Raw genomic sequence first — 14,655 nt, forward strand, 5'->3', positions numbered from 1 at the left:
GGTCTTTGCACTTGATGCGTGACGTCATACTACACGTCTATTACCCAATCCCCAAGCCCGGTGGCGTGTGGGGAAGGAGAAAAAAAACCGAGCCCCTCAGTCCAGTCCTGCCCCGCCCCACCCCGCACGGGGTCTCCCCGCAGGGGGCATGCTGACTCCGCCCCCCCCCCCCCCCCCCCGCTGATCTTGCACTACTGGCCTTCCTTTAAAGGAGCAGCCTCCCTTTAGCTCGCCTTCCAGAGCGGAGGGGGCGGGGTGGTGCGTGCGCATGCGCAGGAGGGTGCTTGATTCCTTCACCTTGAGGGCGCCGCCAGTCGCGCTGGGACGGTTCGAGCTGGTGGCGCGCGCACTCTCCGCCGCCGTTATGTCGCGGCGCGTGTTCGTGGTGGGCGTCGGCATGACCAAGGTACGGGCTGGCGGCGGCGCGGCCCCTCAGGCGGGAGCCCGCGGCCCGTCCGAAGGAGCTGCCGTTAGGGCCGGGACAAGCGCGGTGCTGCCTCCTGGTGGCTCAACCCGGGGCCTCCCCACGTCAGCCTCTCTGAGCGGCTTAAAGCACTCGTTAGGCGGCTTAACGTTGTGCCGTTGAGACTGGATCAGGCGGGTGATGAGTGATGCCGGACTGAACACGCTGCCCCGCGGGTGGGCAGTTACATTTTTGGGTGCGTGAGGAATCAAATTGGGGTGCAGCCAATCTGCCCTTGCTCCGTCTTCATGGGGGCAGATCCAAACCGGTTTTGTGGTTTGGTTGTTTTTTTCAGCCTGGCTGGTGTCGGATAGGCAGCGCTGCCTGTCCTGGCCTCAAGGCTACGTGGGCAGGCGTGGGTGGTTCCAAAGGGCAGGGGTTGGATTAGATCGGTGCAACGTCTAGTAGATGATTGACCAGTGTGGGGGGGGGTGCAGTGCTGAAGACTTTACCCATGTTACAAGGAAAATAGGCACGTGTAAGGGGACTAAGAGCAGAGCCTGGAGCCGAGGCAGCGCAAGGTTCAGAAGTTTTGAAACAACGAGGGAAAATTGCCTAGTAAGCCCTGGGCACCACCTGGGGTTACTAGGAATAACGGCCAGAAAGTGTTAGAGAGCAGGTTCAGGCTTGACGTCGGGAGACGTTACTGTACTGTACAGTTAGGGCTGCCAGGCTGTGGATTGGGCTCCCAAGGGAGGTGGTGCTCTCCCCTACCTTGGGGGTCTAAAAGAGGAGGCTGGACAGATATTTGTCTGGGGTGTTATGACCCGAGCACCCATTCCTGCCCAGGGCAGAGGGTCAGACCTGGTCTATTTAGGTCTCTTCTGACCCTAAGCACTATGATACTATGAAATGTTTGGATGCTTTAAAGAGCAAGGGAAAATAATTGGACCGAAAGGCATGGTGTTCTGAAGTTCAAAAACCCATATGCTGACATGGGGCTACTTAGATGACAACTTTCATGTCTTGTAATATGGCCATTTTTGTATTAACCAGGAATTAATCATACTCTTTTAGTGAGAGGAGCCTGTTGCAGGTTAATTCTAATCTCGTTTGTCTGTTTTCGGTACTGTTATGTAATGCTCAGTGTGGGTTTTTTTTTTTTCATTGTGTAATCTGGAAACTGCTGAATGGATATTTTTTTTTTTTTCTTTCCCAGTTTCGCAAATAAAATTATTTCTGGGCCAAGAGCGGTTGTGGAGAATTCCAGTCTCAAAAAAATTAATTTTTAGAAAATTCAAGGATCTGAATGTTTGAGTCCAGAATGGAAACCATGTTTGCAGCCACAAGTCTTGACAGCTCATTGAAAACCCTCAACAAGGGTTTGGGTATCTGACCAGTCAAAAATACTTGCAGAATTCCTATAGGGGTTGTTTTTGCAGGACCACAATAGCCTTGTTTTGGAGTGTGTGTGAAGAAACCTTCACTCCTGCCCTTGTTAACAGATGACACCAAGATAATTAAGCAGTAGTGAGGTGATGGTATTGCCACAATACTCCTGGAGACATGCAAAAGGCAAGAATTCTTGTGGGTGATGTCTTTTATTGGACCAGCTCTGTGGTCCAGTAGCTGATGTCTATACCAACCCTACTGTTGGTCCAATAAAAGATACACTGGTAAGAATTCTTGTGGGTGACATTTAGAAATTTCTTCTTAATAACCAACCAAAACTTTTCTTGTTGCAATTTAAGATTGTTAATTCTTGTCTTGTTTCCTACAAATCCTATTCTGTCTCCATTCTCTTTTTAACACCCTTCAGGGCTTTGAAGACAGAAGTCTTCTCTTCTCCAGACTAAATAACGCCAATTCTTCTAGTTTTTCCTCTTAAATGTTTTCTGAAAAACTTCTATGAAAAAAAACAAGTCTTAACGGAATGTGTGGAGTTGGAGGCAAGCAGATCTAGGACTGCATTTTGGTAGTCCTAGATGTTGGTGAACTTTGATGTTTTGTAGAACTATAAATGTGCAATAAAGGGAGCTTGTGACATTTTTAGGGATTACACTTGAGCAAATTATGGAAGCATGGAAAGTTGTAGACATAATATAAATGTTTACCAAATAACGATAAAATTTATAGAACGCCACAAATGTTTGCTTAGCACCACAAGTCTTTATAGTGAAAATAAAAGTACTGTCCTTGCTTTAGGGTTGAGTTGGGTATGATATAATGCATAATGAAATGATACCAGGGTTGGGAAGGGAGGCTTATTCTTTGCATTTTATCATGTTACATATGCACATCAAAAAGCCAAAGGTCTATTCAAGTCTGGCAACCCTTTGGGCTAGCATGGTTGAGATGTGTTTCTGAAGCACATGACGTACAAAGGAGTAATGTGACTAGCATCATGACTTGTCCTTTTTGATTCTCCTGCAAAAATGACCGTTTACAGATGGGTCAACTAAAAGCAGCCTTCAGCATGAGTCCAGAATAAGGCCTGCGCTTCTACTTCTCACACCATAGTAAGATGCCTTAATTGTTCTATCACTGGGCACAGACACAAGTGGTTGGAAGAGATTTCCAATCGCATTGTAAATTTTGGACTTTACACAAAATGCTTACAGTTACAGTGTGATCAAACTTAACAGATGCTTGGCATTTGCTGGTGGGGTCTTAGAGCCACCATGTGCTGGCCGAGGCCAGGAGGCAGGGCACTATCCCATGCCTCCCAGCGTTGTGTGTCCCAGGCTGGGGAAAGTATGGAGAAGGGTTAGATGTAGCCCCATCCCTGGACTGTCAGCAACAGCCTTTCATCCTAGCCCTGCCTTCTCCCTCTGGCCAGCAGGGATCCCAATGGCTTGGGGGAGGGAAGTGGGGGTAGGAGCTCTCTTTCCCATTAGTGGGAAGTCGCATCCTGGGCCTGGCTACCTCTGCTGGGGTCTTGGAGGTGCCAGCCTGTGCCTGCAAGGCTGGGAGGCTCAGATCCAACCCCCTGCCTCAGCATGGTGGCAACAGTCTCTGTCAAATGCTGGCAGGTGGAGTTGGGGGTTGAATCCAAGCCCTAACACCATGCAGGCCCAGCCTGGCTACCCTTGCTGGGGTCTTGGGTGGGGGGTGGAGCTTACCTATGCCTGTGACGTGGGGAGGCCTGGATTTAACCCCCTGTCTTGGCTGCCAGTGCTTTATAGTAGCCCTTGCTGCTATGCCCAGGCTTCTGTCAAGAGCCAGCAGCTGGGATAGGGAGTTGAATCCAAGCCCCAAGTTGTGCAGGCCCAGCCCAGCTACCCACGCTGGGGTCCTGGGAGAATGCTGTCCCATGCCTACGAGGCAGGGAAGTTTGGATTTAATGCCTCACCCTGGCTGCTGGTGCTTGACAGTGGCCCTTGCTGCCACTCTGGGGCCACTCAAAGGCTGGCAGCTGGGGCAGGGTGATGAATGCAAGCCCCAAGGCTGCCTGGGCCTGGCCCAACCTGCACCCCTCCTTACTGGGATCCTGGTGGCGGGGGAAGGGTGCCAGCCCATGCCTATACCAAACTGATTGGCAATGTAACGGAGGCTGCTGGGAGTTGCCAGCTTCAAGACTGCAATGTCTACCCATTGACACATGACAATGGCACATGACTATATCCTGGGATGTGGTGTGGGGACCCCCTGGGTGATGATGTCCATGAAAGTGTCCCATTGCATGCAGAAAGTCTGGAGCCACAGTTCATCGTCCCAAGTACCAAGGATGATCCGCTTCCACTAGTCAATGTGGATGGGTTGTGCCCAGACCCTGGTCTTGATTGTGTGGAGGTGTTCCTAGAGCACCTTGGCATTTATGGCATCTAGGATGGCCTCATCATCATCATTGTCCAGGAGGATCCTGGAGGGATAGTTGAGGATGCTCAGCAGGGAGAGGAGGGGAAGTGGAAGTGGGGTAGATGCACCAAGCCATCAGTCCTGCGTGTTGGCAGCAGGGTATGTGCTGGGGCTTCACAGCATCGGGTTCAGCTGTGTGTCCACGATGTCCTGCATCCTACAGCAAGAGTCATGCAGAGTGATCAGCCAGACCCAACACTGTTCCTGGGTTTCCCTGCTTGAGTGTGGGAAGCAGGATGCCAGGGCTTGGGACGGGATGGCTGGGCCACACCAAGAAGACATTGGGATCTTTCAGGAAGGAAGGATTGCTGGAAGTAGCATGGGACTCATAGAAGTGTGGGTCCTGCTATGTGCCTGCTCTCCTTCCAGCAGCTGTGGGAGAGCCCTCTGTTTTGACCAGGGGTTCAAATGGTCCGGACATTCCCATGACCTCCCAGCAAGCACTACTTGATTGTGAAAAATTCCCCCCTTGCCTCTGGTGAATGTCCATTATCATATCTGCCACACCTGGGAGGGGAGTCCCCAAGCCCCTCCCACAGGTGGGAATGAATGCTGGCTGACTGTCTCCAGGCAGGTGGGAAAGAAGAGACTCTGCCTCCTTTGTATGGCAGACCAGGGGCATGGCACCTTAACCCTTACAAGGAACTGCATAGAAGTTCCCTAAGGTGCTCTACAGCACCTTCAGCTGATAGCTGAGTTGGTGAAGGTTAATTTTTCCATTGTAGCTGATAATTACAGCTGTGTGTCTGGAGCACCATGGTGAGCAGTCTGGTTCCTGTGCTGTGTTGCCAGCCCAAGGTTGTGGCAGACTACAGGTCCTGGCTAGGAGGGGGAGGGGGCACCGGGGAGCAGTCACAGGATGGTGACTCCTGCTGCTGCTGTCATGGCAATGCTGTGTGCACAGCAGGGGCCTGAGTGCCAGGGCTGCTGTGGAGATGTTGGACTGTGCTTAGGTGGGGTAAGATGCCATGTGAGGGGCGTTCAACTCTGCCAGGCACCAGGTGCCCTTACAAAAGCAGCTTCTCCCTAGCAGCCACGGGAGCTGGGCTGCCTGGGGCCCACCGGTGCTGAAGTAGTGGCATGCTCTGGGGCTCCAAATGTATGTGGTGCCACTGTCCATACAAGGGTCCACCCCACCTACCCGGGACGGCAGCACGGGCTGTGTGGGGAGTGGGGCTGCAGGTAGGAGCTGTGGGCAAGGGTGGCAATGTGCGTGGGAATAAGGCGGTTACGGCCTTCCTCATCAATGGCCAGAGTGGGCAGGCAGTGCATGTGCGTGTGAAATGTAAAACAAACAAAAAAGTTTATTTATGTCAGTAGTTTAAAATACCCTGCACTATTACTAAATATTGGTCATCGGATCGGCATCAGCTGATATGGTTGGTTAATCAGTGGCTATTGGCATCAGCCAAGAACATCTTTATTGGTGCACCCCTAGAGTTTTCCTCTCTGGTCTACGCTTTACTTATGCCATATTGTCTTTTTGGAGCAAAGAGACTTTGTGTTGAACTTCTGCCCTGAGTGCTCATAACTGTTCATATGATGTTTAAACATAGCATCTTCAATAAAATATATTTGTACTAATTTTAAATCTTATTTTTGTTGGCTAGTTTGAAAAACCTGGGGCGCAGGCCAACTTTGACTACCCTGACATGGCTGAGGAGGCAGGTAATTTAACAACCATGAAGGGGTTTTTTTTATTTGTTTTTTGTTTTTTTTAAACATCTTAAACTTATTTTGAGTTGTGTAGATTCTCTCTCCCATAATACAAAGACAAAGAGAAAACCAATGCATGTAAAATGCAGCAAAATTTAAAACTGATGGAAGGAAATACATTTGTATATAGTGCATAATTGACTTATGGAAATAATTGCTTCATCTTGTAGTAAAGGTATAGGATTAAAATGTATTATAAATCTATATGAATAATATGTAGTTGCATTAGGTAAAATGAATGTGTATAAGGACTATCAAACTTCATAGAAAAATATAAAACATGATTGAACTATCAGGAGGAAACTTTTATATAACAGTTAATGCAAAATTGTCCCTTCTCTGTGGTATTTCGCACTACCCATTATTAGCCAAAGTACTTGAATCATTCATGTGATACAATTATGAAAATCCTATGGCCTATCTTTTTTCCTGTATGGAGGTAATATGTATTATTAACCTAGCTATTGCAACACAGTGTGACTGGGGAAACTATTTGGGATACATTACAGATCTTAAATAGTTATCATATTTCAGCACTATCATCTCATCTCTAAACCGTACACAGGTAATTTAACGCTTCTATAGAAGTATTTATTTATTAGAGAAGATTTATTTTACTGTAACAGGGTCCTACTCCAGGGGTGGCTGTAATGCCCCTACCATACCCTCTTAGCCTATTGCCCAAAGGAAGCAAGAGGACATCTCTCCTCCTAACCTTCCACATTTTGATGAAAGGATACTTTCAGAAAAAGCAGCTTGCCGCAATGCTCCCCAAGCAAGATCTCACTTGTGAGCACCAGTGTCATTACTTATCACCTTAAGGACTAATTTTACAGCCTCTGAACCTCCCCTACAGCCATGCCAGTGCCTCATAGGTATTTCCAATCATCGCTTAAGTGGGAGCCTTGCTCTACACCAGGGGTAGGCAATGTTCTTTGGCCGGAGTGCCAAAAAACACCACAATGCCTACCTCGGAAGGTGCCAGTGCCGGCATGGCAGAAAAACAAAATGAGGACAAGGGGTACATAGCAGGATGCCCTGCCAGCCCGCAGCCTGGGCTCTGTGGCTGCCAGCAGCTACCCCAGCTCTGGGTAGCTGCTGGAGCCCGGGCTGCTCCCAGGAGGGCTTGCAGCTCCCAACTGTCTGCTGGGAGCAGCCCAGGATCCTGGCTGGCAGCAGCTCCCCAGAGCCAGGGCCAGCTGCAGCCGGGAAGCTCCAAACAGCTGTGCCGGACTCCGGCATCAGCTCCACACTGCTGCGTGCAGGCGTGCTTTGGAGGGAGGGACCTCAGACAGCACAGCCCCAGTCCCTTCCCCCGCTTCCGGCATGGAGGTGATGAGCCCAGCGCAGCTGTTTGTAGTCAGCCCGGGCTCTGGGCAGCAGCAGCAACCAGCAGGCAGGCTGCAAACAGCTGCGCTGGGCTCCACAGCTAGCTGCGGCATCAGTTCTGTGCTGGCGGTGACTGCACGGGCACCTCGGTGTGGGCTGCGCTGCCCCACTGTCCGCCCCAAGGTGCACACGCAGTCACCACCAGCACGGAGCTGATGCTGGAGATGTGCAGCCCGGCGCAGCTGTTTGCAGCCTGCTTGCTGCCGCTGCCCAGAGCCCGGTCTGGATACAAACAGCTGTGCTGAGCTCATCACCTCTGTGCCAGGAGCCGGGGAGAGACTGGGGTTGCACTGCCTCAAGCCCCTCCCCCACCACCTGCTCCGAGGCGTGCCTGCATGTGCTGGCGCGGAGCTGATGCCGGAGCCTCCCGGCTGCAGCTGGCCCCGGCACTGGGGAGCTGCTGCCAGCCAGGATCCCGGGCTGCTCCCAGCAGGCAGCTGGGATGCTGCAAGCCCTGCTGGGAGCAGCCCGGGCTCTGTCCCTGACAGCAGCTACCTGGAGCCCGGGCTGACCGTGGCGCGCCAAGCAAAACGGCCTCACGTGCCACGCTCGGCACGCATGCCAGGGGTTGCCGACCCCTGCTCTACACTATCAGGCCGCGTTAGGCCTCCACCCCCTTGCTGGGTCCTTGGCTATCCTGGCCTCTGCCCCGACTACTCTGGCTGGTCCTCTTGGCCTAGACCCATTATACCGGATCTGTCTCTTTGGGCTCCTGCCTTTGCTTTGCCCTTTTGGGGCTATTATCTCAGCCATGCCCAGAATGTGGGCCCTGTGGCCTCAGTCTCTACCCTTTTCTGAGCTGTGGGCTCTCTAGTCCTGTTGCCACCCCTCTTGGGCTCATGGGCCTCTGACCCCAAGCTCTGCCCCTCTCTGGGCTGTGGGCTCGTTAGCCCTGTTCCAGCCCCTCTTGGGCTATGGGCTTTTGGCCCCAATCTCTGCCTCTCTAGGGCTGTGGGTTTGCTAGCCCTTTTTCTGCCCCTTTTTAGACTCATGGGCCTTCTGGCCCCAATTGTCACCTCTTCCTGGGCTGTGGGCCCCCTATCCCCAACCTGTACCTTGAGCTTGACCGCTGTCAGGGCTCATGGCAGTCAAGTGCCTTTCGGGCACTAACGAGACCTCCAAACCATCCCTTTCTAGTTCCACCCAAACCACTGGTTAAACTCAAACCAACACCATAAGCTCTCTTGCTGTAACTAAACCTTTAGCCCCCTTGGCTGTATACCAAAACCTTCTATCCAGCTTTGGGCCTTAGTCCGCTGCTAGCTCCCCAGCTCCTTCACTTGCTGTCTCGCAGCAAATCATGCTCACAGTCCAGCAGCAGCAGGCAACTCCCTGCAGAGCTCCTTTCTCTTCAGCTTGCAGGGGTAGACTATTTGCTCTGCCTCTGGCCTGGGCTTTATATGCCCCAGAGCCCAGTCCTCCCTGGACAGCATGCAGGTCTCTCTAACGTGCTTTGCCGATCAGCCTGCAGGATGGCCTACGGCGGTAGAGCTATGCAGCCGTTCTCTTGCTGCTTGCCCTGGTTACTTGCTTGTTAAATTATTGCTGTAGGCACATCTTAAAAGAGCCCTGGCTGCCTATTACTCTGTCGCTAACTTCCCTCTTGGCTGTGTGAGCTCATTTTGCTCCCTTTTTCCTCTTTCAATAACAGGAACCATAGGTTCCCTGTTACATTACTTATAATAAAATGATCTATAGATTTCTGGTATAGTAATGAGCTGCCAAGGTTTAATTTACGACGTGACTCTTTCTTTTGAATCCTAGAACTTATTTTGTTGGGGTTGCATCTAAGCTTTTTTCCCAGAAATAAGAGCTACAGCTAATAACAGTATCATAGAACTTTTTATATTAGGGCATTACAAAAGGCTGAAAAAGTCCTGGTCCTGAAAATACTTAATACACTTGCACTTGATTTAAATTCTCAAATTGTTATTCTATAAACTTTGTTTGTTTGAGACACCTTTACCACATTCATTTTCTACTGAAGTTTTACAGCTGGTTTTTATTTAAATCTTTCTAGGGAAGAAGGCTTTAGCTGATGCAGGTATTCCATATTCAGCAGTGGAGCAAGCATGTGTGGGTTATGTTTATGGTAAGTAATGCTATCTGGCTAGAGCTCTAGTTTGCTAGCATCCGTGTGATTAATTTCATGTATATGAGGTGTCCCACTGACTTTAATGGGTCTACACACATGCTTAATCATCTGTAGAAGACTGAAGGGCTGAGAAATTAGATTTTTTTTTTTTTTTAATGAGCACTGATTCACATCTTAGTCAGTTGTAGGAAGTTATACTTCATGTCCTGTTGTGATTAAGGTTTTGTGAGAATTTGTATTCATTGTGAATCTGTCTTCCAGATATTTATGTTTGTGCAGGGCTGTTCAAAGATCACACACTCCTCTTCCTTTTAGTGTGTCCATCCCAATTGTATTTAATTTCTGGGCCAAGTAACATACTGGAAATTATACATCTGAGACAAACTTCTATAATGCTATGAACATAAATATCTGGAAGATAGATTCTAATACAGAATATTTTAGGAACATATTTGCAACCTGGCAATAATGAATGGACTGATTGACGAATATGGGGATAAAAGTGCTACCTCGGTTTACTTGTGGTGATAAGGTGAATTGGAGAAACCTCTACAAAGATTTTAGAAATGTTTAAATCTGCTTCAGTAGAATTCAGGTAGAATATCATGTGAACATGGTAGGGAATTTCTTATCGTGAAGCTCATGTGATTCTGCACCTTCTAATTGCATCTTTCTATAAAGGTGACTCAACCTGTGGGCAACGGGCTATCTATCACAGTTTGGGATTAACTGGCATCCCTATCATTAATGTCAACAACAACTGTTCCACTGGATCCACTGCTCTGTTCATGGCCCGGCAACTGATTCAGGGAGGTAAGTATTTTTGTTTAGAATGAATGAATTACTTTCTTGTCTAGAATTCAATTAACAATGTAATACACATGCTTAATTAGTTTTGTGAATGTCTCTTGGGGTCAGTAAAGGAGATTTAAAAAATCGTATGTATTCTGTTTCTGTACATTCTCTGCTTCCCTCTGACTGGGAAGGATGATCAGTACTACTTAGGCCAGGGGTTTCTTCCACCTCCCAACATGAGTATCAGATTTTGATTTCCAGTTTTGCTGGAAAAACTTCCTGTTCCTGAAGGACTGAAGCTTAGTGAGGTTAGGGCATCATGAGAGAGCTGAACCTTCATATGGAGGGATTTCTATTGAGATTGTTTTAATGCCTTTTTTTAGTTTTGTATAGTGTCAATCTAAACTCCTTCTCTTTGCTGAGGGAAAGAGAAGGGAACTCTTCATTTAAAAGTCTACACTAACTTACTCTCAAATGAGAGATTCTGTTCCATTTCTCATCTCTTTCTAGTCCTTGAGGCAGTTCTCTCATCTCTCTTTCTTACCAAAAAAAATAAATAAATTCAGAAGTGAAGAAAAGGAAGAAGGAACATAATACCAATCTTTGTGTGTTTCTTATGCAAAAACTCATATTAATAAAAATCTGGGTTTTTTAATATACTGTATTATTTTAAGGTCTAGCAAACTGTGCTCTGGCTCTTGGCTTTGAGAAGATGGAGAAGGGGTCATTGAGTATTGTGGTAAGTTTCTCCAGCAGTTTATACAACTTACTGTATAAAATACAATCCTGTTTTTAAAATAAGTGAGAGCTCCAGGTCCTCTCACATCTATCCATTAGTTAAAGATCTATTAGATAAAGATGTACGAATGCAAATTTAAAGACTAAGTATCAAAATATAGAATATTTGCATATCTTTTTATTGTACAATGAGAAATTGAATATCCCAATAGATTCTGCTACTGGAAAACTTATGTTCAGAAATTCATAGATTCATAGATGTTAGGGTCGGAAGGGACCTCAATAGATCATCGAGTCTGACCCCCTGCATAGGCAGGAAAGAGGCTGGGTCTAGATGACCCCAGCTAGATGCGTATCCAACCTCCTCTTGAAGACCCCCAGGGTAGGGGAGAGCACCACCTCCCTTGGGAGCCTGTTCCAGACCTTGGCCACTCTAACTGTGAAGAAGTTCTTCCTAATGTCCAGTCTAAATCTGCTGTCTGCTAGCTTGTGGCCATTATTTCTTGTGACCCCCGGGGGCGCCTTGGTGAATAATACCTCACCAATTCCCTTCTGTGCCCCTGTGATGAACTTATAGGCAGCCACAAGGTCGCCTCTCAACCTTCTCTTGCGGAGGCTGAAGAGGTCCAGGTGCCCCAGTCTCTCCTCATAGGGCTTCATACCTATTGACAGTACATGACCTAAATTACCTTAAAGGAAGGATTGATGTGAGGTGCAGAAAATTTACAGCTAGTAATTTTGAAGCACAGAGCAGTTGAAATGATTTCCCAAACGAGAATCTAGGTCTTCTGATTGTCCCTCTTGAACAGGATGCAGGCTGGCACCCTGGAGCAATTGGCCAACTGGTAATAGGCCACCCACTTTGGGGGCCACATCTGGCTCAGTTAGTCAGTAATGAGAAGTTGGCTGGCTGGCCCAGAAATAAAGGAGATGGGAAGAGGAAGTGGGTAGGAGGACCTGGAGGTGGACTTGTTCACAGGGAGAGGCAGATCTCACCAAGGGAGAAAAGAGAGCAGAAGATAAGAACTAAAAAATACAAAGAGTCCACACTGAACACCCACAAGCAGGGGTTAGTTCTTATCTTCTGAACTAACCCCTGCTTGTGGGTGTTCATTGTGGACTCTTTGTATTTTTTTGTTGCGTTCTGTGTTATGGATTGACCCAGGGCTTGAAATATGAATTTGGAGTGCTTTGCTTTTGACTGAGCCCTGAGGAGCAGAAGAGCCCATGACATTGCAGCCAGTGTTTCTGAGCCCAGAGAAGAAATGTTGCTGGGACCAGATTAAAAGGCTCAAGGACTAATTTAAGCCATACCAAGCCAAGCTATCTGACAACCTGTTACAACTCTGCGCCCACTGGGCTTTCCCCTACTGCTTAGCGGCTGGCTTTCCCAGAGGTCCTGACACTTAGGTTTTGCCTCCAGAAAGTCCTCTGCCCTCCTACTGGCTTCTTCTAGAGTGGCCGTGTGGAGGCGGTACACCCACTTGTACATCTAACTAGTAACTAGTAGGGTAAAGTAACTAGTAGGGTAAAAGTGCTAGACTTTAGGAGTAACTAGTAGGGTAAAAGTGCTAGACTTTAGGAAAGCTGATCTCATTGCACTCAGGCGATTAGTCAAGGAAGCACTGCAGAGTAGGAGTTTTGATGGGATGGGTGCCCAAGAAGGGTGGCTGTGCCTTAAGGAAACGATCCTTTGGGCACAAAGCAAGACGATCCCCGAGCGAGGCAAAAGAGGGAAAGGGGCCAGGAGGCTTCCATGGCTGACCAGAGAAATCCAGGGCAGCCTAAGGGCCAAAAGGGGAGCACATAAAAAGTGGAAACAGGGTGAGATCACTAAAGATGAATATACCTCCTCTGCTCGTGCTTGTAGGGAGGCAGTTAGGTGGGCCAAAGCTACCATGGAGCTGAGGATGGCAACCCAAGTAAAGGACAACAAGAAATTGTTTTTTAGATATATAGGGAGTAAAAGGAAGGCCCAGGGAGGAATAGGACCCCTGCTAAATGGGCAGAAGCAATTGGTGACAGACAGGGGGGACAAGGCTGAACTCCTCAACGAGTTCTTTGCCTCAATGTTCCTAAGTGAGGGGCACGACAAGTCTCTCACTGGGGTTGTAGAGAGGCAGCAGCAAGGCGCCAGACTTCCATGCGTAGATCCTGAGATGGTGCAGAGTCACTTGGAAGAACTGGATGCCTTTAAGTCGGCAGGCCCGGATGGGCTCCATCCGAGGGTGCTGAAGGCACTGGCTGACGTCATTGCAGAGCCACTGGCGGGAATATTCGAATGCTCGTGGCGCACAGGCCAAGTCCCAGAGGACTGGAAAAGGGCCAACGTGGTCCCCATTTTCAAAAAGGGGAGGAAGGAGGACCCGGGCAACTATAGGCCGGTCAGTCTCACCTCCATCCTTGGTAAAGTATTTGAAAAAATTATCAAGGCTCACATTTGTGAGAGCCCGGCAGGACAAATTATGCTGAGGGGAAACCAGCATGGGTTTGTGGCAGGCAGATCGTGCCTGACCAATCTAGTCTCTTTCTATGACCAGGTTACGAAACGCCTGGACACAGGAGGAGGGGTGGATGTCGTATACTTGGACTTCAGGAAGGCCTTCGATACGGTATCCCACCCCATACTGGTGAACAAGTTAAGAGGCTGTGATGTGGATGACTGCACAGTCCGGTGGGTGGCGAATTGGCTAGAGGGTCGCACCCAAAGAGTCGTGGTAGATGGGTCGGTCTCGACCTGGAAGGGTGTGGGCAGTGGGGTCCCGCAGGGTTCGGTCCTTGGACCGATACTGTTTAATGTCTTCATCAGCGACTTGGACGAGGGAGTAAAATGTACTCTGTCCAAGTTTGCAGATGACACAAAGCTATGGGGAGAAGTGGACACGCCGGAGGGCAGGGAACAGCTGCAGGCAGACCTGGATAGGCTGGACCAGTGGGCAGAAAACAACAGGATGCAGTTCAACAAGGAGAAATGCAAAGTGCTGCACCTAGGGAGGAAAAATGTCCAGCACACCTACAGCCTAGGGAATGACCTGCTGGGTGGCACGGAGGTGGAAAGGGATCTTGGAGTCCTAGTGGACTCCAAGATGAACATGAGCCGGCAGTGTGACGAAGCCATCAGAAAAGCTAATGGCACTTTATCGTGCATCAGCAGATGCATGACAAATAGGTCCAGGGAGGTGATACTTCCCCTCTATAGGGCGTTGGTCAGACCGCAGTTGGAGTACTGCGTGCAATTCTGGGCGCCACACTTCAAGAAGGATGTGGATAACCTGGAGAGGGTACAGTGAAGGGCAACTCGTATGGTCAAGGGCCTGCAGACCAAGCCCTACGAGGAGAGACTAGAGAAACTGGACCTCTTCAGCCTCCGCAAGAGAAGGTTGAGAGGCGACCTTGTAGCTGCCTATAAGTTCATCACGGGGGCACAGAAGGGAATTGGTGAGGATTTATTCACCAAGGCGCCCCCGGGGGTTACAAGAAACAATGGCCACAAGCTAGTAGAGAGCAGATTTAGACTGGACATAAGGAAGAACTTCTTCACAGTTCGAGTGGCCAAGGTCTGGAACAGGCTCCCAAGGGAGGTGGTGCTCTCCCCTACCCTGGGGGTCTTCAAGAGGAGGTTAGACGAGTATCTAGCTGGGGTCATCTAGACCCAGCACTC

The 14,655-nt window shown here is 49.0% G+C and overlaps 1 protein-coding gene across 3 annotated transcripts in view; it reads left to right on the top strand.

Annotated features, from left to right (window-relative positions):
- Positions 1-253: 253 nt before the first annotated feature.
- Positions 254-14,655, top strand: part of SCP2 (sterol carrier protein 2) — a 56,389-nt gene continuing 41,987 nt past the window's right edge. Inside the window, exons 1-5 of one of the 3 annotated variants that reach the window (XM_014598696.3) lie at positions 254-406; positions 5,872-5,929; positions 9,387-9,458; positions 10,143-10,274; positions 10,931-10,995. In XM_014598696.3, coding sequence (XP_014454182.3) covers positions 269-406; positions 5,872-5,929; positions 9,387-9,458; positions 10,143-10,274; positions 10,931-10,995 — 465 coding nt within the window. In that variant the 5' untranslated portion in view covers positions 254-268. The remainder of the gene's footprint in view (positions 407-5,871; positions 5,930-9,386; positions 9,459-10,142; positions 10,275-10,930; positions 10,996-14,655) is intronic. The other 2 variants (XR_009462315.1, XM_059727840.1) reach the window with 2 other exon arrangements.

The sequence above is a fragment of the Alligator mississippiensis genome, chromosome 5 (assembly GCF_030867095.1).
Source record: "Alligator mississippiensis isolate rAllMis1 chromosome 5, rAllMis1, whole genome shotgun sequence".
NCBI lineage: Eukaryota > Metazoa > Chordata > Crocodylia > Alligatoridae > Alligator > Alligator mississippiensis.